The 21,591-nt window shown below is 43.1% G+C and overlaps 2 protein-coding genes across 3 annotated transcripts; one reads left to right on the top strand and one right to left on the bottom strand.

The window, feature by feature from the left end:
• Positions 1-630: 630 nt before the first annotated feature.
• rnft2 (ring finger protein, transmembrane 2) lies at positions 631-13,941 on the bottom strand. Its single transcript, XM_084550835.1, has 9 exons — positions 13,680-13,941; positions 12,457-12,971; positions 12,275-12,351; positions 10,884-10,984; positions 10,400-10,553; positions 5,907-6,056; positions 2,869-2,934; positions 2,648-2,749; positions 631-2,153 (listed from the first exon to the last, which is right to left on the bottom strand). The coding sequence occupies exons 1-9, from the start codon at positions 13,883-13,885 to the stop codon at positions 2,019-2,021; spliced, it is 1,506 nt and encodes a 501-aa protein (XP_084406961.1). The 5' UTR covers positions 13,886-13,941; the 3' UTR covers positions 631-2,018.
• A 159-nt stretch (positions 13,942-14,100) lies between these two features.
• Positions 14,101-18,374, top strand: spring1 (SREBF pathway regulator in golgi 1). Of its 2 annotated transcripts, none has more exons than XM_084550973.1 (5): positions 14,101-14,748; positions 16,199-16,355; positions 16,471-16,622; positions 17,095-17,208; positions 17,723-18,374. In XM_084550973.1, the coding sequence occupies exons 1-5, from the start codon at positions 14,653-14,655 to the stop codon at positions 17,804-17,806; spliced, it is 603 nt and encodes a 200-aa protein (XP_084407099.1). In that variant the 5' UTR covers positions 14,101-14,652; the 3' UTR covers positions 17,807-18,374. The 2 variants fall into 2 exon arrangements, with proteins under 2 accessions (XP_084407099.1, XP_084407098.1); XM_084550972.1 differs by having other exon boundaries at positions 16,196-16,355.
• The last annotated feature ends 3,217 nt before the right edge of the window (positions 18,375-21,591 follow it).

Below are 21,591 nucleotides of genomic sequence, written 5' to 3'. Positions count from 1 at the left end.
AAGTGCGTGTTCTTTATACTCCTGAGATATTTCATATGTTTTTTTTTTTGTTTTTTGCATAATAAATGCTTTTACTGAAACTTCGTCCAGGTGTCCGTGCGGTCAGACAAAACAGGTGGCAAAGCGAGTTGGAGCGCTTTAATTTAAAATTCAAATTGCTGAAGTGCACATTGAGCAGGAAAGCAGCTCCAGAAGAAATGATTCTAGACGGAATAATACACAGCAACAATATATATATATATAAAAAAACATGAAATAATACACATAGGAAAGATCAGATCAGATGAAATGTAAGAGGAAATGTTTGAGCGGTTCATTTAACGTCTTATAATTACAGCACATTAGAAATATGGTCCCTGTCTGATCATTAAACCTCACACATACCACCTTATGTTCAGTACCTAAAAATAACTAATTAAAATAACTAACAACTAATTAAAAAAACACACACACTACTAACCAATAACTTAATACAAAAGAGTGAACTGATATTCCACTTCCAATTCCACAATCGTTCATTTAATTTTGTTTAAATGGTGAATATCTCAATAAAAATATAAAATATACAGACGATATACACTGCCTGGTCAAAAAAGTGACCACCTGGATTTAACTAAGCAAACAGGTAGGAGCCTCCTATTGGATAATTACTGCATGGGTGATTATCTTTCAGCTGACAACAAGTTATTTAACCCCAACTGATGCAATGAGTAGCTTCTCATTTCTTCAACAACCATGTCTAAAGACACATCCTGTGGTCGTGGAAAAGATGTTAGTCTGTTTGAGAAGGGTCAAATCATTGGCATGCATCAAGCAGAGAAAACATCTAAGGAGATTGTAGAAACTACTAAAACTGGGTTAAGAACTGTCCAACGCATTATTAATAACAACAGTAGAACTCAGGGCTATGTTTAAGAGCATTTCCACACGTACAATGTGAAGGGAACTCAAGGGATTGGGACTGAACAGCTGTGTAGCCTTAAGAAAACCACTAATCAGTGAGGCTAACTGGAAAAAAAGGCTTCAGTTTGTTAGGGAGCATAAAGATTGGACTCTGGAGCAATGGAAGAAGGTCATGTGGTCTGATGAGTCCAGATTTACCCTGTTCCAGAGTGATGGGGGCATCAGGGTAAGAAGAGAGGCAGATGAAGTGATGCACCCATCATGCCTAGTGTCTACTGTACAAGCCTGTGGGGGCAGTGCTATGATCTGGGGTTGCTGCAGTTGCTCAGGTCTCGGTTCAGCAACATTATGTGCCCAAAGAATGAGGTCAGCTGACTACCTGAATATACTGAATGACCAGGTTATTCCATCAATGGATCATATTCCAAGATGACAATGTCAGGATTCATGGGGCTCAGATTGTGAAAGAGTGATTCAGGGAGCATGAGACATCATTTTCACACATGGATTGTCCACCACAGAGTCCAGACCTTAACCCCATTGAGAATCTTTGGGATGTGCTGGAGAAGGCTTTGTGCAGTGGTCAGACTCTCCCATCATCAATACAAGATCTTGGTGGAAAATGAATGCAACACTGGATGGAAATAAATCTGGTGACATTGGAGAAGATTATGGAAACAATGCCACAGAGAGTGTATGCTGTAATCAAAGATAAAGGTGGTCTAATGAAAAATAGAGTGTGGGGCCTTTTTTTCTTTTGGTAGCGACTCCTTTTTTCTGGCCAGGCAGTGTATGTACATGACAGAATCATAAATAACATGAGTTAGACCAAATCTACCACAAATGTAAGTGTGAATGCTGTGACTTATCTTTACCACAGAGTGAGAAACAAGATATCACCCACAACTTAAACCAGGAGCCAAGTCAGGAGGACAACAATCTAGCTTCTATCAGTTTTGATTGTTTGGTTGATGAATGCAGCTTCATGTGAAAACCTTCACGTGATCCTTCGCTAACGCCTCCACAGCACGTAGATATGCTTACCACACTAACAGCGTTTCTCCGTAACACCACTGTCTAGCTCGCATCACGGCACACGGATCTCCCCGGTCGCGTCAGTAGATCTGGAAGTGAGCCGAAGTGGTGCCGTCCTTCCAGCACCGCAGCGCCTCGAGGACAGTCGAACGGCACAGCGGACACGTCCTCTCCCGGTCGAACCACAGACACAGGCAGTCCTCGCAGAACACGTGCTGCAGAGGAAGAATCGAGATCGCTGTTATTAGCAGAGTAAGACAGTGAAAGCAGATAATGACCTTTGACCTCAAGTCAAGAACAACTTCTTGCTACTTGCTACACTGAGCGATGGGACGCCGCTGTTGGGCATTGGTGCAGATTTAAACACAGCACACGTCTGACCACACCGAACCCATAGTTTTTGCAAAAAAGGGGAAAAATAAAAAGAAGAATATGAAATAAAGTTGAATTCCCATCGCAGGGATTGGAGCAAAGACGGCAGATCAGTCACTGTTGGTTGCATTCAGAAAAGATATTGTGGCATATACTGAGAAGAGACTATTTATGAAATAAATAAAATAAATTAGTGCAGGGGTTCCCACACTTCTCTTTTACTAAAGGCAATAAATACCTTACATAAGCATAAGGGGAAGTAAACCTCTGCCTTCCAGCGGTATTTGTCTTTACGTTTGTATTTATTAAATTGATTTATACTTCAGTGACTCCTTACCTGACAGAGAAGAGCAATAGGGTCTCTGAAATCGGCCTGACATATAGCGCAGACATCCCCTGCCTCGCTGCACTGCTGACTGCCGGCCCTCACTCCGTAACTCTGGGTGAGAGGAAGAACAGAGTTGAAGTTTAAACGACCTGAACTTCGCTCTTCTTGATGTAAAAATCAATCACGGCTTTGAGAATGAATTTGTATTAAAAGATTAATCTGAATCTGACCTGAGTGCTGCAGAGAATGACCAAGGCCTTGCGGATAGCAGACACGCGTCCACAGATGTCAAAGGACTGCAGGACATAAAAAAAAAAGAAAACACAAAGCACGATCAGGTTATATGAGAACGATGAATACGTTCCACCACGAACCAGAAGGCTCCTTCCCTCTGTCAAGTCCCATCTTTAGGGAGGCGTTGTAGAGTCGTATGTCCTGAGGGACAAATGTCCTCCTCAACCTTTCCATGGAGCAGGACAGAGACAGCAGCCTGACACTGAACGAGCTTCTCTGTCTGACTATGTTGTCCTGTAGAGGGTGGTGGACATTGTTCATGATGGACCGGAGTTTGTTCAAAGTCCTTTCTTCTACTACTGATGTCAGGGACTCCAGCTCTGTCCCTACCACAGAGTCCTCCTTCTGGATCAGAGGTGTCCTTCTTCTTAGTGCTGCCTCCCCAGGACACCACAGCGTAGAAGAGGACACTGGCTACAATAGTCTGGTAGAACATGTCCAGCAGTTTCCAGCAGATATTAAACCACCTTAGCCTCCTGAGGAAATAGATATGGCTCTGACCTTTTTTGTACACTGAGTCTATGTTAGCCGACCCAGTCCAGTTTGTGATCCAGCTGTAGACCCAAGTACTTCTAGGTCTGAACCACCTCTACACACTCCCCCCTTTCAGTTTTTGCACACTTGTCAGCTCACAAATAATGATTTCAACTCATATTTTTGATTTCAAGTCTACAGGTTATCAGTGTTTATCTATAGGAGTGGACCCCTGTATGGCTACTGTCTCACCCAAGGAGGCTTGGGACGTGACAAAGTCAAGTTTTGCAGTTAAGCACTGGACACTTTAGACCTGATGATGGAGCTAGATGAGCAACCTACAGACAGACAGACTTCTGAGCCACTCCTTCAGCTCTGCAGAACTAAACCAAGCACAACCTTTATATAGTGAATGTTCCTATAAACTCCTAAACAAAAGCACTTGCACTAACATCTCTCATCTTGTTGATTTTATTCATATAGCATATACCGTATATATTGATGACATATTCACATGTTTTCTTTTGTTTGGTTTTTTGCTGGTTGCTTAATTTCTGACTGTTTGTATACGAACTGTTCTAGTTGTTTGAACTTCCTCCGCCTACAGCTTCCCGGTAGCCCAGAGCACTTCACTTAACTGTCACCTAGATACAACATTTAGCAGCGTGACACAACGGCAAGGCTGCCGTGACTCAAGCACGGATGCGCATTATGCACATCAGCAAAAATCTAATACTGAAACTACCTTAATATGGCTTTATTCTGGAAAATTCCAGAGAAGGTGCGCTGCACGCACATCCGGAAAACCGGATAAGCCCATCATCGACAACAACTGCTGAATCACTGGTTTATTAAAAGGACCTCAGACTATAAATGTTGGCACGGATTACAGAGTGTATGACAACAGTAGCCGCCCCGATTAAATAATATTTGCATCATCCATCGAGTCATTCAATCAAGTTCCAGCCAGTTTCACTATTTCTGATGATGTTGCAAGAGGCTTCAAACTAACTCGTGGCTAACGGTCGGTTTTTCATAAATCTTAAAGTTTGTATGCGTGAACTGACCTGGCTATGACCCCTGACCACGGGTTTCCTGCCTTCTGCTCTACTTCTCTCCAAGTCGGGGTGATTTCTCAACATCCATTCTTATTCTAAAACTAATTCTGCAGATCTTGTGTCCTACAACCTACAACTGTTTCCTACCGCACACACCACACTGAATTAATGAATTATTTTCACAATTACAAACCAGAACAGACCACTGTATACTCTACTTATCCTCAATATCAGTTTGTTGGCCAGCCTGTGAGATTCTAACACCTCGACCGGAGGGTCCGGAAAAGTCTTTTTAGGGATGCTCCTGTTCCTCAGTGGACGAATCTGAAATATTCCCTAAGTGTCTCGGGTGGTAAAGAGGGTTGTCCACTAATTGCAGGGTTGGGAGGTGGCGATCCCTGGACCCTCAAGGTGCTTAAGTGACTTTGTGCAAGACATCTAACCCAAAGTGGGCCCCCAACACGAAAGTTCAACGCCTTGCACAGAAGCTCCACCGTCATTGGAGTGTCAGCATGAGTGTGCAAAGCGCAATTGGTTAAACCCAAAGTGCACTTTTTGCGCAATCGGAAAAACTGAATGGTTTCTAAAAGCGGGGACGTTGCACTTTACAGCCTACGTGGCGTCATGACGGTTATTGGTAGTCACTCACTTACCTTCTGATCTTTTTGAAGTTGAAATAGCGCAAAAAAGTCCAGGTGGACATTCTGAGGCTTAGGTGAAAATGCAGACTCTTGATCATATGGCAGTGAATGTCAACTGGCGGTCACATCCGGCCTACAAGAGCTTTCCATCTGGCCACTACAATATTGCTGAATTCAAGGTTGAATCCCTCTCAAATTCCCCTCTAATCAACACTTCAGAATTTCAATAAATCTTTACATATGTGGACAGCTGTGTCTCAGGTTCCCCACTAATCGCAGGGTTGGTTGGTGGCAATCCTTGGACCTTCAATGTGCTTAAGTGATTAAGACATTTAACCCAAAGTCGGCCCCCAACACAGCAGTTCAACGCCTTGCTCAGAAGCTCCGCTGTCACTGGAGTGTCTGCATGAGTATGTGAAGTGCGTATCGTTAACCCAAATGTGTTGCCGGCGGCACGTTGCCATAATTACGTCGGAAAAACTGAAGCGGAGACGTTGCACTTTACAGCCAATATGGCGCCATGCCGGTCGTTTCACTTGCGCCTCTCCCTGAAAGATTATTACGCTCTTATACCATGCAGTTAATTGTAAATAACTGCCACATATTGAGATGAGTTCCAGGTATTCTGGAAAAATTAGCAAAAGCACTTACTCACTTGACAATTTTTGGGCAATTTGGGCAAAAGAAGTCCTGGTGCACACTTCGATAAAGACCCTTTACCACATTCCCCTAGATTAGACCTAGCCTAAAAGTCTTACGAGTACGTCTAATAGTAGGTCTTTGCTCCTGAGCACTGGTTACCTTGCAGAGGCTGTAGATGATGATGAGTGCGGCTCCCAGGAAGTAGCTGTTCGAGGGGTCTTCTCCCATGATGTACTTATACCACAACTGGATGGGCACCAGGGCTCGAAACAGCTGGCTCAGCTCCTCGATCAGCAAGTAGAACTTACCCTGGGGTGACACAGTGCGATTAGAAACTACTAACCACTTCAATCAAACTTTGTGTTAACAGGCATGTGATGTTATTGTATGAATACTTTTGAAAAGTAGCAACAAAACAAAAGAAGAACCCAACCATAGGGGAAGAAGAAGAATATGGAGGCAATATGTTTTATCTTTGATCCACTCGCAAACTGCCCAGAAAGCAGAAAGAGCTCAGCAGCTTCGGGGCGCTCTTCTATCTCGTCAAGAGCAGCGTGGTATTAAAAGCTTAAGAACAGCACGCCTCCAGCCCAAACATGGCCGCCGTCCAGCTCTCAGCAGTTTCACAACAGCGGCGGGCAATTTCCCCCTCACTGCAAGGGAAACTGGCAGCGGCACGTTCCACCTGCTACCCAGAGCCTGCATCAAGCCCGGCGCTGCGGGGGGCCTCGCTGGCCGTCTTTAAAGGACCCCCACTCTTTGTAATCACAGAGAAGAAATGTACTTCTGTCCCCACTCCCACACAGCACGTTAAGTGAATTGGGGACAGCTAAAAACAAACAAAAACAGGCGACCAAAATGAAGGGAAACTTGATTCCCCGATGGCCCCCGTGGCATCCCAGCTTGCATAATGACTTCCTGGATGGTAGCTGACAAAGATTGATGACGGCGGGTGAAGAGGCGCAAGCAGACGGGTCGGTTGGGGAGAAAGACTTCTAGTAAGTCATAATTCATCTTCCTTATTGTCCCCTCGGCCCCCAGCATCCCACAGTGGCCATCATCGCCCACGCAGGAACTGTCAAATTTAAAGTTTGGACACGAGCCAGTCATTCTGAGCTGACTCCACCACACAGAGGAGTTTCCTGCTTATTTATTCCGTTAACCTTTTAACCTGCAATACCAATTGCATCGCGGTCTATTTATATGCTTTACGAGTAAGTGTGTAGGCTTCATATTTGGTGGTAAATTGCCATGGCTACAATATTAATCTGATTCATAACCGAGAAATGATTAGTTAACCAAACTGCGGGTAAACTACTCTCGCATCGGTTTTTAGTTTTTTTACTATTATCGAAGGTAAAAATAAACGTTTGGAGAAGACAATTCATTCCTCACAAAACCAGAGCAGATTTTTAAAGATTTAATTGGGCACAGTTCTTTTGTTCTTTTTTTTTTTTATAGCGACCTCCTTCTTCACTGCCTCTGCCAGGACACTGGATGTGAATTTCCTTTTATCCATTTTCTATTCATGGAAAACACACATTTGTTACAAGTTGGGATTTAATTTGTCTTTAAAAGGATAATGTTGGCAATTTTCTCTGCTTTCTATTTTCTGAGGTTTTTAATGATTTTTGGATGAATGGGCATTATCAGGGTTTGGATATCTCGAGCCCAGCTGTTCTGTTTATTATTAAAAAAAAAAAAAAAATGCAATTTGTTTGTTGGCAATACTTTAAATTCCAAACTCGCCAGCCTTAAATTTTAATCATCAATCAATACTTAATCAGCTCAGGCAGAATACCACTCATCCCTTAGTTTACCAGTTTATTCAAATTTGAAGCCAAAGCAAGTAGAGCTCCCCCTGGTGGCTGGCTGCAGTATAGGTCATAAGCTCCACCCCTTCCATGTTAGTGGGCGGGACTTGGTATAAAATATACGTCAAATAAATAAATATTTTTTTTTTTCCAAGGATGGTTTCAGTCATTTTAGGCAGTTAATAAAATGTTGATGAATGTTCAAGTGTCAATTTTTTTTGGATAAGTTTTAGTTAGTTACTTGACGCTATAAAACAGGATGTGACATAATGGCAACTACCAATCGAGAGAGTTGTAAAAATTAATATTTAAAATAAGTACAGTGTATAATAAAACATTTCCTTGTAACTGGTGGAGGTAGAGCAGAGCGTAGTATTAATACAACAAAAACGCGAGTGAGTCTGGAGGAAGTGTGGGCGGGGCTTCAGTATTGTGGCTCCGCATGGCTCTACTATCGGACCGTACAGATCAGACTCTGGCTCCAAGCTCGCAAGACAGCGCCGCCCGTATCCCCTGGATAATAGCATCAGTTTGGCCAATGAGAGGAAGTGGGGACGTGTAGTCCATATTTATATACAGTCTATGCTTTATTAACTTTCTTTTTTTTATTGCTGCGAATGCAAAATATTTTCATTCTGAGCTGTTAAATAAGAAAACTAAGAATTTTTACAGCTTGTGGTGGTCACAAAATTAATAAATGGTTAAAATAATGACTGCTTGTGTTGTTACTAATGCACCGGATTTTTTTTTATTTTTTTTTTTAACACATTCTGAGAGGTGGAAAAAAGGTGAAGGTACTTTCACATTATACTTAGCAGGTCGATGTTTATCACGAGATAACTTCAACCAGTCATATCGATCCTACCATCTTCACACCAAAACTACACACGTAGCTGCTCGTAGGAGGCTAATTGCATCCTGTGAGCAACTAAGTCTGCCTTAAGTGCACGGCTTGAAGCCCGGTGATCCTGCAAATCTCCAGAGGATCCATCACTTCCCGTAGCTACACAAAGACTTTGAGCACAATCTCGCTCGAGGCCAAGAAAACAATAATTTGGAACAACAGAATTTTTAAAAAATATATTTCAAATGCATATTAGAAGAACACAATTAGGGAACTAATGGAAAAGACTTTATGTATAACAATAAATACCGAAGCAGCAGATATGAGTCTGAGCACTGGAAAAAGTCCCTGTGGAACTTCTCAATTTGGTATATGAGGATGGGATTCCCTAAAACTCAACATGTGTCCCATCCAAACTGTCAAACCGTGTACTCGTGTGTTTGTGTGCATGTGTGTGTTTGTGTGTGTGAGTGGAGGATACAGGTAATGGTCCAGCTCCAGGGAGGGATGACCTCACCCCTGCAAACCCCTCGAGGGCAAATGAGCTCAGTTGCTGGCTGGCGCGGTTCTGATAGGCCTCTGGGTTTGTTTATGAGTGGAAAATTTAATCCTAATACTTTGTAAACCACCTCCTCCTCCTCCTCCACCTCCTCCAATGCACAAACACAGACACGCAAAATCTGAGCTGCACCTTTATGGTAATCACAGTCCACCAGTGTGTGTTTGCCGTCATATTCTGTTGCCTCAGGCTGGAAAAACCATGCAAGCAGACACCCACTTGCACAAGGCTCACCTAAGGAGCGCCGTTTAAAACCTTATGAATACAAAACAGTTTCACACTGTGACCCTTTAGCACTTCCCTCACTCTGTGGACTATTTCATTTCCATTTCCAAACCGTGAGCTAAGTTTAACAACTTTGAGAGAAAAGCTTTCTGGTACTCAAACGCTATGTAGTAGACATAGCGTTTGAGTACCAGAAAGCTTTTCTACATACAGTAGGTATGTCATGAAAGGGCTAACCCACTGCTCTCACAGAGTTACAACTTTTACTTTGAAGCAGTCACAGACAGTTAACTGGAATAATTTAGCTCAGTTAGACTATGAATCGAGGTTAAAAATCGCTGAATAAATGAACAAATAACAGAATAATATGATCTGGCCGGACAATAATGCCACAAGTGTGCACAGATCAATACTCGGTGCTCAAGTTATTCAACCCCAACTGATGCAATGAGTAGCTTCTCTTTTCTTAAACAACCATGTCTAAAGACACATCCTGTGGTTTTGGAAAAGATGTTAGTCTGTTTAAGGGTCAAATCACTGGCATGCATCAAGCAGAGAAAACATCTAAGGAGATTGAAGAAACTACTAAAACTGGGTTAAGAACTGTCCAAGGCATTATTAAAAACTAAAACCATAGAAAAAAGTCTATTAAAAGGCCATTATAACATTTTGTTCATATTATTACATTTATTCTATCATTTTGGGTTATTGTTATAACATACACCGATAAGCCACAACATTATGACCACTTATAGGCAAGTAAATAACATCTTGTGACAATTCACTGTTCTGCTGGGAAACTTCTGGACCTGGCATTCATTGGTGTGGATGTTACTTAGACATGCAGCACCCACCTAGACCAGACCAGGCACCCCCACCCCATAGCAATGACATTCCTTGATGGCAGCAGCCATCCCCAGCAGGATGCAGCCTGACACAGGAACACACTCAAAAATTCTCCAAATTCACTAGATCCCAAACTGATCAAGTATCCGTGGGATGATCCACAGAGGCCCCTCCCCTCAAAGGCCAGGACACCCTCAGGAGGCCCATATCCATTCTCTGATGAGTCACCACAAGGGAGACCTACACAATATTAGGAAGGTGGTCATAATATTATGTCTGATCGGTGTAATGTCCTGTGTAAAATAAATTAATTAATAAACATTTTCTGCAGATGGGACTAGGAGAGAGGACTAGGTTTTCTTACCCTGGACTTGAAGGCCAGGAGAATCTTGGGCAGGAAGAGGACGAAGCATTTCAGGCCGATGGTCGCGTATTTAAGCACAAAGTCGGTGATGCCCACCGCCCAGATGAGATCGAAGAAGTCGAAGGTGCTGAGGTTGGGCTTGGCAAACATGAGGCTAGAAGACAAAAGACAACACAGGTCGAGATGACTTGTTATCAGGAGGTCAGGTGTTGTCACTCTGGAAGGCAGAAAGACAAGCAACAGCAACGGACAATGTTGAACTTAATGTGAGAAACGAAAAATAATAAAACGAACAAAGTACTCACAAGACAAGACGAGACAAGAACAGGAACACTCCCTGAAGAGAATGGAGGTAAAAAATAAAAAACGGCTTACCCAACACAAAATGAATGGACATATCTTGAAGATAAAATAAAAATCCAAAACATAAGATGGCAGGCAAAAAAAGCACACGGCTACGATGAAACACCTGCCGGTACGCTACCTGTTCTGCAGCTCCTCGTGACTAAACGTGTAGTAGACATACACTATATTCCCGCCAAGGAACGTGATGATCCACAGAGCAACAAATACAGAACGGTCCTCCTGGTAACATTGAAGTTAAATCATCAAATCTCAACACAGTCTTTGCTAAATAATGACAGAATACAAGTATAGGTAAAAGTAAAAATAACATCAAGGTTGAAAAATAAAGGTAGAAGTTACGGTTATCAATCAACTACTCCAAATATAACTTAATTTTAATCAAGTAATAAAAAAATAAAATAATAATCGTCTATAGCAGCCTAGTATTCTGAAGTGGGTGTCTGTGGAGACGCGGGAAAAATATGCTTGCAGTTACCACTTATTGCCACAGGTGCCGCCAACGAGCACATCACAGACATATTTGAGATTGCCACTTGAAACACCTGAGATTCGTTAAAGAATCTTTTTTTTTTTTAATCAATCCCAAATTCCACCTGCAACACTTTTTGTTATCCACCTAAAACGTGTCGCTTGTATACTTAAAGGGGAACAACCGTTTTTTACAACCTGGACCTTATTCCTGGCATAAAATACGAGCGTTTACTCACCCATATAACTTTGGTGTCATTTGGAGTTGTTTGGAAGATATTTAGATCCAACGGAGCGCCGCGTATATCCCTATAGTGGGAGTGAATGGGGCACCGAAACGCAGCCTCTAAATAACGCATTATCTGCCGCGAAACTCGTTCATTTCACCAATATTTTGTTATGATACGCTAGTGCTATTTGTAGTTCGTATACTCTGGCTCAAAACAGTAAGGACATCCATCATAAACAAAGTCGTCGTCCACAACCTCAGAATCGGAAAAATATTCAACCATGTTGCAAAAAACCTAGCAGCAAATTACAGGTAAACACATCATCCAGGTCAGAGGTCAGTAGGTCAATCTACAGACCCCGGACGATGATAACAGGTAACTCCGGACTCAACAGGGAATAACACTAGAGTATCACATCAAAATATTGGTGAAAGTTTCATGGCAGATAATATGTGATTTAGAGGCTGTGTTTCGGTGCCCCAGTCACTCCCACTATATGGATATACGCGGCGCTCCACTGGAGCTAAATAACTTCCGAAGGACTCTAAATAACACCGAAGTTATATGGGTGAGTAAACGGTCGTATTTTATGCCAGAAATAAGGTCCAGGTTGTAAAAAACGATAATTCTCCTTTAAGACCTGATATCACTTGGTGCTATGAAGCTCCATTATTTAGCCTATAGTTAAAGAAAAAGAATTGTTGCCAGTCAGAAAAATATAAAATCATTCCTGCCTTTTTTCCTTCCTTTTATGCATATGACAACATACTGAATTTGATCTGATACTTAAATATTGTCTTTTTTATGTTACCCGTAATGACACTTGGTGCTTAAATGTGGAATTGGCATAGGCAAATGTGCTGGCCATCCCCACGCACACAGCAATACCTGCAAGAGAGAGTTGCAACACAGTCAATAAACAAGATCTTAAACTGCTAATTGTGCTTTGTTGAGCGTGATGTACTGTTAGATGATGTTAGCAGACTGAGATACCTAGTTTATGCTGAAAACAGACTTTAGCCAGCAGAATGAGGATGAACGGAAAGCCCCTCTGTAGCCAGGTGACCACTGCCTTCAGCTCGGACAAAGCAGGAGCCGGGGTGGACTGGTCTTCCTGAGCCTCCTCCCTGGAGCTGTGCCTCTCCGAGCCAGCGGCCGTCGTGGCCTGCTGGAGAAGAGAGGAGGTCCTGTGCTGCAGGGGCTGGTGGTGGAAGTGGTGGTGGTGGTGATGGTGGTGCTGGGGTGGGCGAGGGAGAAAAGGCCCACCCTCCGTGCGGTGGGGGCCCCCTTCTTCTCTGGATGAAGCGGTCATCTGGATAAATACTTCAGGGGGAGAGCCCAGGACTAAGCCAGCTGCCTGGAACTGGGCGGAGGAGACGGAGCTGGAGGGGACTCCCACCAGGCCAGAGAAGATCTGCTGGGGTGAAGCAGGCGAGTCAGGCTTCAGGCAGTCAAACACACCACCTTCATCCAGGCTGCTCTCTGATCCCAAAGTTTGGCTTCGGCTCCTTGGATGCAAAAAAAAAAGACCCAGGAATATGGCTATGCTTTTAGTCATTTCATGCCCTGTATAGTCTTTCAGTATTCAGCCACATCATTAAAACCACCTTCCTAATATTGTCTAGGTCTCCCCTGTGCCTCCAAAACAGTTGTGACTCATCAGAGAATGGACATGGGCCTTCTGAGGGTGTCCTGTGGTGTCTGGTAACAGGATGTTGTTAGTTGGGGGGGCCTTTGAGGGGAGGGGCCTCTGTGGATCATCCCAGTTTGGGATCTAGTGAATTTGGAGACCAGGTCAACACCTTGTGCTGTTCTTCATGTGTTTTTTTTAGTTGCCCTGTGTCTGGTGATGGCTGCTGCCATCAAGGAGTGTCATTGCTATGGGGTGGGGGTGCCTGGTCTGGTCTAGGCGGGTGCTACATGTCTAAGTAACATCCACATGAATGAATGCCAGGTCCAGCAGAACAGTGAATTGTCACAAGATGGTCAATGTTATTTATTTCTTCTGTCATTAGCTTCAATGTTATGGCCGATCGCTCCATAATATTTTGTTGATGTGTCATCCTGAGTGGAGCTAGGTTGCTAGAATCTTTGCAGCACACTACAGTTTTAACATATTATCACAAATAATATGGGCAGGGGGTTTTCCTAAATCAGAACAACTCAACAAATGTAGAACTTGCAAAAGCAAGTGGGGGGGGAGCTCAGTTTCCCACCTTTCAGAGGGCATGCCATCCGTGTTGCTGCTGTGTCTCCTCTGCATGGCATACCGCTCATCACCACATGGTCCAGCCCTGCAAAAAACAAAAAAAAAACACAAATCAGCATCATCTGTCTGCCACCCAGACCGGAGACAGAATTTATGACTATGCGCTTTCCTGCTTTGTGTGTCAACCAATGCACCAGACGGTGTTTTGCACATCAAGGTGACGACTTTACCTGAATTACTCCAGTGAATTCCCCCTCAGCTCTTGACATAGTTGGTGTGAAAACGGCTAGCTAGTCTGATGTCGCCGGCTGGCTGGGCTAGGATGCATCGGTCGTAAAAACTTCCGGTATGGCGTCATCGCAAGGAGCCGTCCGCCAATCAGCGTCCTCCTTCCCGCCGCACCACATCCGGGTTGGAAATTTGTTTTGCCTGTGGTGGTGGTGGATGTCAGATTTCTCAGGAAACGAAAATCACCGTCGCTCGCCCGCCAGACGTTACGTTGGATCTTGACGGAGTCATTTTCTTTCAGATGAGGCGAAACTGCGTCACCTGGCAGCGTCACATTCGCATCCGTGCTGTTTTATTTGGAATATCAGGGGGAAAGCTAATGCTAACGGCAGCTAGCTAGCAGGCTAACGAAAGGCAGGCGTTTATGGTGAAGCACCGTTAGCTTGCGTGCCTGCCACCTAACTAAGCACCATTAATTCACATCTCCAGTTTAATTTTATTGCTAGTTAAACAAAAAAAAATAAAAAATCATGCAACATGGGTTAGCTAACGTCTCTCCGGAATGCGCTCTATCTGCTGTATTTCGTGTTTTGACAAATTAGCTTAAAGCAGGTTTCCAAGGCGACTTAGCTCAGTTTTACATCACCACCGCTTCGTATCCCTGACAACTAAACACGGTCAGGGAAGTGAAAACCAGTGGAGGTGTTGATGTTTTGGACTGTCACCTGCATTTCCCCCACGAAAGCCATGCTATGATGGTGCTACGGCGGTTACTGAGAAAGCGCTGGGTGCTGGGAGTAGTCTTCGGGCTGTCTCTCATCTACTTTCTCACCAGCACTCTCAAACAGGTACAGGAGCCCACACCACACCTGAGGTACACTCTACTGCATATGTGTCAAACATGCGGCCCGGGGGCCAAAACTGGCCCGCCAGAGGGTCTAATCTGGCCCACGGGATGAATTTTCGAAGTGCATTCAAGACATTAACTGCAATTTTTCCAATAAAAGTAACTGCTATTCCAAGGGTTCACACATATTTGTGGACATAACAACTGAGACCTAGAACTAAACAGAAATTGCAATTCTTTTTCTTAAGAAATGTGGGGTTTAGGGAAACATTTGGAGGGCTATCGTGTTATTGGTCTGGCCCCCTTGACATCAAACCGGGCTGTATGTGGCCCCTGAACTAAAACGAGTTTGACACCCCTGCTCTAGTGTCTTCTGCACAAGGGGTGCATTGCCAAAGACAAGATCCTTGGAGTAGTTATTTCTTCTTTAGAGAGCTTGAAAGTCAAAGTGCTCCATAGCATCCATGAAAAATCCTCTAAAAACAAGAAGCTGCTTATTTACTTGCAGCACTGACCTCACTCTGATATTAAAATGATGCTGGGTGTAAAATAATGCAGCACAAATCTGTGCAAAGTTGGCAGCTGTCTGTTGAATCCATGCATCAAAACACAACTATTTGGATGCTGATTGAAATGTTTCTGGCCTCAAATGGCCAGCTGCCAGATTAGATTCATTTTTTGAGTCCGTTCTCAAGCTAAAATACAAAATATTTGACGATTTTTAGCTTTGGTTATTTCTTCATTGTCTTTGTTTCCAAGCTAGATGTCTTCTCATCCATTGGCAAATTCAAAAACACTTAAATTTTGCCCTTGGAAGCGGCGACGGAAAATCTTCTCCGGGGGTTTCACGCCTTGAGACAATCCGTATTGTTATCGACTCTATATGCATGAAATTGAATTGAATATTTAGTGTTGCCTCTTTCCAAATTCACCCATTCATGGTAGTGCGCTATCATGCAGGATCAGCTCAGAGTTCAGTGTCTTGAATGCAAGAGAGGTCAACAAGTGAACAGGAGAGCGCGATCTGATCCGCGCAGCTGTTTCGATGTATGTAAGTTGTACAGCAGCAAAAGATTGCATCAATATTTCAGAAGTTTATTCATCTGTTGATCTCTTCCCGCTTATCGTCACGAGGGCTGGGGCCTAGCCCAGCTCTCACTGGACAAGAGGCGACGTACACCTTGGACAGATCGCCAACCTAAAGAGAAACATTCACGCCTACGGCTAACTTAAAATCACTGTTTGCATTTAACCCAAAAAGAATGATTTTGAGATGTGAGAGGAAGAAGGAAAACCTGGAGAACATGCAAACTCTGCACAAATCAGATCACAATTTCATACAGCTCAAAATATACATATAAGTTTAATATGATAAAACATCTCAGTCAATTTCCTGTCGTGCTGTTTTCTTTTTTTTTTACCCTATCCTGAACCTGCTGCGTAATGAGCAGGAGGAGCGGACCATACGGGACCGCACGCTCTTAGAGGTTAGAGATCCCGACCATCGCATCCCCTGGAAAGTCCGTTTCAACCTGGGCAACAGCAGCCGGCAGATCACTCAGTGCAGAAACTCCATCCAGGGCAAGACGCTGCTCACGGACGAGCTCGGTGAGCGATGCAGGCGTTATTTCTCTCCGACGCAACAGCTCTTTAAAGCTGCTTGGTAATGATGCTTTGTTGCCTATAATCAATAATTATTCTTATCCTTGTTAATGTTTTACAGGTTACGTCTGCGAGAGGAAGGATTTGCTGGTTAACGGCTGCTGCAACGTCAATGCTCCCAGCACCAGGCAGTACATTTGTAAAAGCTGTCTGGCTAATGGCTGCTGTAGCATCTATGAGTATTGCGTGTCTTGCTGCCTCCAGCCTGATAAGGTAATCTGTCATATTAATCTGCTGGGCTTGCGCTGTCATTTGATAACTTTCTGCACGCTGCATCTAACAAAACTGTAGCTCGCGCACATTTTAATGGAAGATCCTAAAATGCAAGAATTCATACATCATATTAGCATCAGCATCAGAATCAGAATCAGCATTAATGGCCAAGTATGTACACATACAAAGAATTTGACTCCGGCAGCTTTGCTCTCTTGTACAGAAACAACTTAAATAAGTGAAAGGAAAAATAAAATAAAAACAAAATAAATCTCAATCTGTGCACACCAAGCCAGGGTTTTGTACAGTGAGTATATACAATAGTGCAGAGTAAAGATGAGTATTAATTTTGCATTCTATACGTAGCAGAGCATATTAGAGGAAAAAAGGAACAGATTGAAATCTGCACTTACGTGCTTTTTTTTTTGCTTTTTTTGTTTTTGCTCACTTCCTTATCTGTGTTCTCTTTCAGCAACCTCTCCTTGAGCGCTTCCTGAATCGCGCAGCTGAAGGTTTCCAGAATCTCTTCACTGCTGTCGAGGATCATTTTGAGTTGTGCCTGGCCAAGTGTCGGACCTCTTCCCAGGTATGCTGAGATTCAAAAACAAAAAAAGGCAAAGAAAAGAAAAGAAAAAGATCAAATCTAACAGACCGTCCGTGGCCATACATACAGTAACGACTGCAGTCATTTTGAAACAAAGAACGAAAAACTGGGCGTATTCGCACATATCTCTTAACCATTAAAGTCAGTATTTTGCTCATATGGTATTCCTCTGTATTATTCAGACAGATAACAAAGCCAAGGTAGAAGATACAGCGTCGTCTAATCTCTCGCAGTGACTCATTGCAGCTCTCTCTCGAATTTTCCCGAGTGTTGAAAGGAGGTTAATTTCATCTCGTTGTTTTCATCAGTGGACTCTCCAAAGATCAAACCCTGCGTTGATTGAGTTCACTGGCTTTGACCTTTGATCTGACTAATATTATTTGCTTTCCAAACATGTGCTGTTGCAGATGTGCTATTGTTCATTGTGCACTTGCATTACAAAAAAAATAACTACTTTAACTGATTAACTTGTTTTTTTTTTTCCTCTCCCGTGCAGAGTGTCCAACATGAGAACACCTACAGAAACCCTCAAGCGAAGTACTGCTATGGCGAGAGTCCACCAGAGCTCCTCCCCGTGTGAGAGAGTCTGGAAGAACAGGGACGAGTAACGGCTCAATTAAAATCTCACTATTTTATTTTAAGAAGAAGAAGAAGAAGAGCCGATGAAACAATGCCCTGGACAATTGTTTGTTTTTTGTTTTTTTACATTGTTGCGACAAAGAGATGAAGGCGTCAAAGACCGACCTCAGAAATGCTGTATGTGATTTGATTATTTTACACTTCATAAGTGCATAGAAGGCTTCATACATTCATCCGTGATGATCATCAGGTCTACGTAACAGGCAGCTCATCCATCAGGATTTGCTTTCACATCTGGTCATAACACCTACATCAGAGAACGTGTCATTTACCTTACGTGCTATAATGTGTATAGTGCATGCATATGAAACGGCTATTTAATAAAGGTGACTGTGAAACAAGTGTGGCTTTAATCTGTGTCGTCCTTTCAGTTAGCTGCCGGCAAGACATGAGCTCCCATTAGAGATGCACCAGAAAGCAGGTCTACAGCATCTTCTCACTGTCTTTGTCGACTTAATTCCCCCAAAGACTGTGTTGTCTACCATTTATCTTAAGATTTTGACACAGAATAGGATATTATTCGGGTTTCTTTGTTAGGACTTCATGAATTTCCCGCTGGATTAGATGTTTAATCGACACATGTTCGCTTGAAATGCAGACGGCTCAGAGAAAACCATGTAGATTAATGTAGGGTTTTAATATAAGAGGAAATAACCAAACAAGCAAAGTGATCTTGAAATAACCTGATTTTATTTTTTAAAAATAAACACGTCAGACATTATACCAGCTGTGATGTTGGAGGATGATTAGAGAACAATTTCTGTTTATTCAAATACAGTTTTCTTATGCAGAACAACAAACCACTGGCACTTCTGCTAGGAAATAAATTGATCAGATGATCTGAGGTTATGAGACCACCATTAATCTTTTATTTACAGCGTTGTTCTCTTGCATTGCTTTGACAGGACTCTTGACGGGTCTTTATCTGGTCTGTCTCTGCACTGTCCATCTGTCTGCAGTCCAAGCCGGTGGCTCTCTGAAGGCGATCCTTATCAGCTCCTCTCTCTTCTCTGCCTCAGGCAAAGCAGCCCACTCACTCACTCACCAGGGATGGGGGGCCAGGGCAAAACAATTAATCACTGTGAAGGCTGAGAAAACAAACTGCCGCAATTAGGAAACGTATTAGAGGCCGTCCTCGTTTTCTTTGTTGGCGAGTTGATTAATTGCTGTCACGCGGGGACGAGGTAATAAGTTTAACGGGACAAAGCAGGTAAAGATTTCTGGTAGTTTTTGTTTTCTTGCTGTGGAGCACTTAAGGGTATGAGAGCATCAGCCTTTTGCAGCCAGTTAGCAAAGCATAAAGACTGGAAATGCAACAAATAATTTGGTAAAGAACCACGCCTGAACTTGCAATCTGGGGTTTAACTCTAAGGCACAGGTGTCTAAGAGTAAACATATGGCCCGCGGGCCAAAAGCGGCCCGTCAGAGGGTCCAATTTGGCCCGCAGCGTGAATTTGCAAAGAGCAAGTAGAAGGCTGCAATTCTTCTAATTTGTCCACTGTTTTAGTAAGAGATGTGGACAGAACACAACACTGAGACCCAGGACTAAACAGCAGACAGCAATGTGACCAAATTGCACTTATTTTTTGTTTTTGAAGGACAGTTTATTACATGTAAACATTCTCCTAATTTACTTGTTCTTCTTTGCACTAAAACAGATGGAAAAAATCTTGAGTTGTCGTTACTTGTAGGTTATTATTCTGTAATCTTACTTGGTCCGGACCGCTTGATTTATTAAAACTGGGGCTGTATGTGGCCCCCGAACTAAAATGAGTTTGACACCCCTGCTCTAAGGGCGAGTTTTCGTGATTCTGTTGCAATCAGACCGAACAATGTTTCGCCTTTTTCTGTCTTTATGCTAAGGTAAGCTACGCTGACTGAATACTATATTTAAGCTTGCCCCGTTGCTCTTGTTTTGTACCTACTGCGCAAACAGAAGAGGAAATTCAACCATCTCATCTAACACCAGCAAGAACAGCAAAGAACAGTTCCCAAAAAAAGTGTCCGACCATACCTCTAATGCAAAAAAGTGATTTAATTAGCAAACTTCACATTGTCAAGACATTCATTCATTTATTGCTACAGAGTCACAAGTGGAACACACTGTAAAGGTCTCAAATGCATGTCTAGTATATACTTCACATTTCTTGTAATAATATAATAAAATAAATTGCCATAAAGTTAAAGTTGCCATAAAAATTTAAATTAACCATGTCTACATTACAGACTGAGATCAGCTTGTTAAATATTACAGTGGGTACCCGCTCCCTTCCAAAAACCTCTGATGTGCTGCCTTAGCAGTTTTACGTTTTATCCTATGTGTTTCTTTGACCTTTTGGTCTGAGACCACAGACTGCAGCCAGCCCAGATAGTTCCTGGCTGCCTTCAGCAGAGTGTGACTCCACTGTTTCCTGTCAAACACATTATTGGGCATCACGGGCGGGGACGGCTCTGGGGAGCATTTATCCCCTAGAACGCTCTTCACGCACGCCGTCAGCATGCCCACCCTGGAGATGGAGTCCCGGAGCCCCTTGTGAAGCGGCTTATTTCTGGGATTCAGGTTGTTCTCCTGGTCCTCCAAGACCTTCTCCAGGCCTTTCGCCATGAAGTGGAGGCTGCACTGAATGTTCGACGAAACCACGGGCGAGTTTTCGTGGACCAGGAGCTGGGGGAAGCCGGGGGGCCAGTTGCCGAGGTGCTCCCCGTTGGCTTTGTCCTGGAAGAGAAGGCCAGCGGCGGAGTTGATGAAATGTCAAGACTGTAGTCTCACTGTACCATAGATTGTGCAGCTAATCTTAAAAGAAGATATCTCAGTGTAGATCAACAACACACCCACGCAAACAAAAAAAGGGGTGTAGGCTTCATAATGCAACATGCATGAGTGACAAATTGGCTCGCCACAAATTGTCTCAGTCCACGAAAAATAAAATGTTAATTTCTCACTGATACAGCACAGAAGTACAAAAAGGTAGATGGAAAAAGAAATATTAAAATCTCATTCTCTAGTGTTGATTCAAACTAAACAATATCTAAAGAGATAATGTGGTTTATTAAAAGATTAGTTTAATAATATGTACTGTCTGTGTATGATATATTGACACCTGAATGCACCATCTGCATAATCCATACTTATGATTAACTACTAATATTTGCAGTTGTAGTTATTTAAACTGAACTGTCTGCTGCTGCGTGCATCAGCTATTCATTCATCAGACACACACACACACACACACACACACATCGTTCTGTTACTTACAAAATCTCTCAAGCTCTCATCAACGTGGCTCTTGGTGAGGGTTGCCAGCTCTTTCAGTCTGCACGACCTCCCAGCGGCATGTTTCTTCTGCGCGTGCCCCGCGTCCACGCCTTGCATCAGCACCACCATCAAGGCACAGGCCACTTTCAGAAAACCTGCAATCGGCATTTTGAATCCAGTTTAAAAGTTTGAAAGCTTAAAAGTGTTGTGTTGTGTTGTGTTGTGATGTGCCTGAATAAATTAAGAGAACGGCATACAGTACCCGCCGTGCACTTCATTCTTCTGTCAGCCAACCTTTAACCTGCCAGTTTCTTCGAGCATTGGAAAGTCTGCCGCATCTTCTCATTTTTATATTTGCTCATATCTCGAAGGAGGCGTGTGAAGCAGAGAAGATAAAATTCCCCTATCTCTAACTTAACCATATCCTTCTGATGAAGAAAAAAAAAAGCAAACCCGTCGATGTTGGGTTG

Source organism: Chelon labrosus, assembly GCF_963514085.1.
Source record: "Chelon labrosus genome assembly, chromosome: 9".
Classification (NCBI taxonomy): Eukaryota; Metazoa; Chordata; class Actinopteri; order Mugiliformes; family Mugilidae; genus Chelon; species Chelon labrosus.
Note: the sequence above shows the minus strand (reverse complement) of the source record. Positions and strands in the feature narration are given on the sequence as shown.

Coding starts and splice junctions, on each gene's coding strand:
- rnft2 (XM_084550835.1), bottom strand. CDS start 13,885: ATGTGCAAAACACCGTCTGGTGCATTGGTTGACACACAAAGCAGGAAA. Junction 12,972..13,679: donor GATGGCATGCCCTCTGAAAG/GTGGGAAACTGA, acceptor TTTGCATCCAAG/GAGCCGAAGCCAAACTTTGG. Junction 2,935..5,906: donor TCATCTACAGCCTCTGCAAG/GTAACCAGTGCT, acceptor TATGTCCTGCAG/TCCTTTGACATCTGTGGACG.
- spring1 (XM_084550972.1), top strand. CDS start 14,653: ATGATGGTGCTACGGCGGTTACTGAGAAAGCGCTGGGTGCTGGGAGTA. Junction 16,623..17,094: donor GCTGCCTCCAGCCTGATAAG/GTAATCTGTCAT, acceptor GTTCTCTTTCAG/CAACCTCTCCTTGAGCGCTT. Junction 17,209..17,722: donor AGTGTCGGACCTCTTCCCAG/GTATGCTGAGAT, acceptor TCTCCCGTGCAG/AGTGTCCAACATGAGAACAC.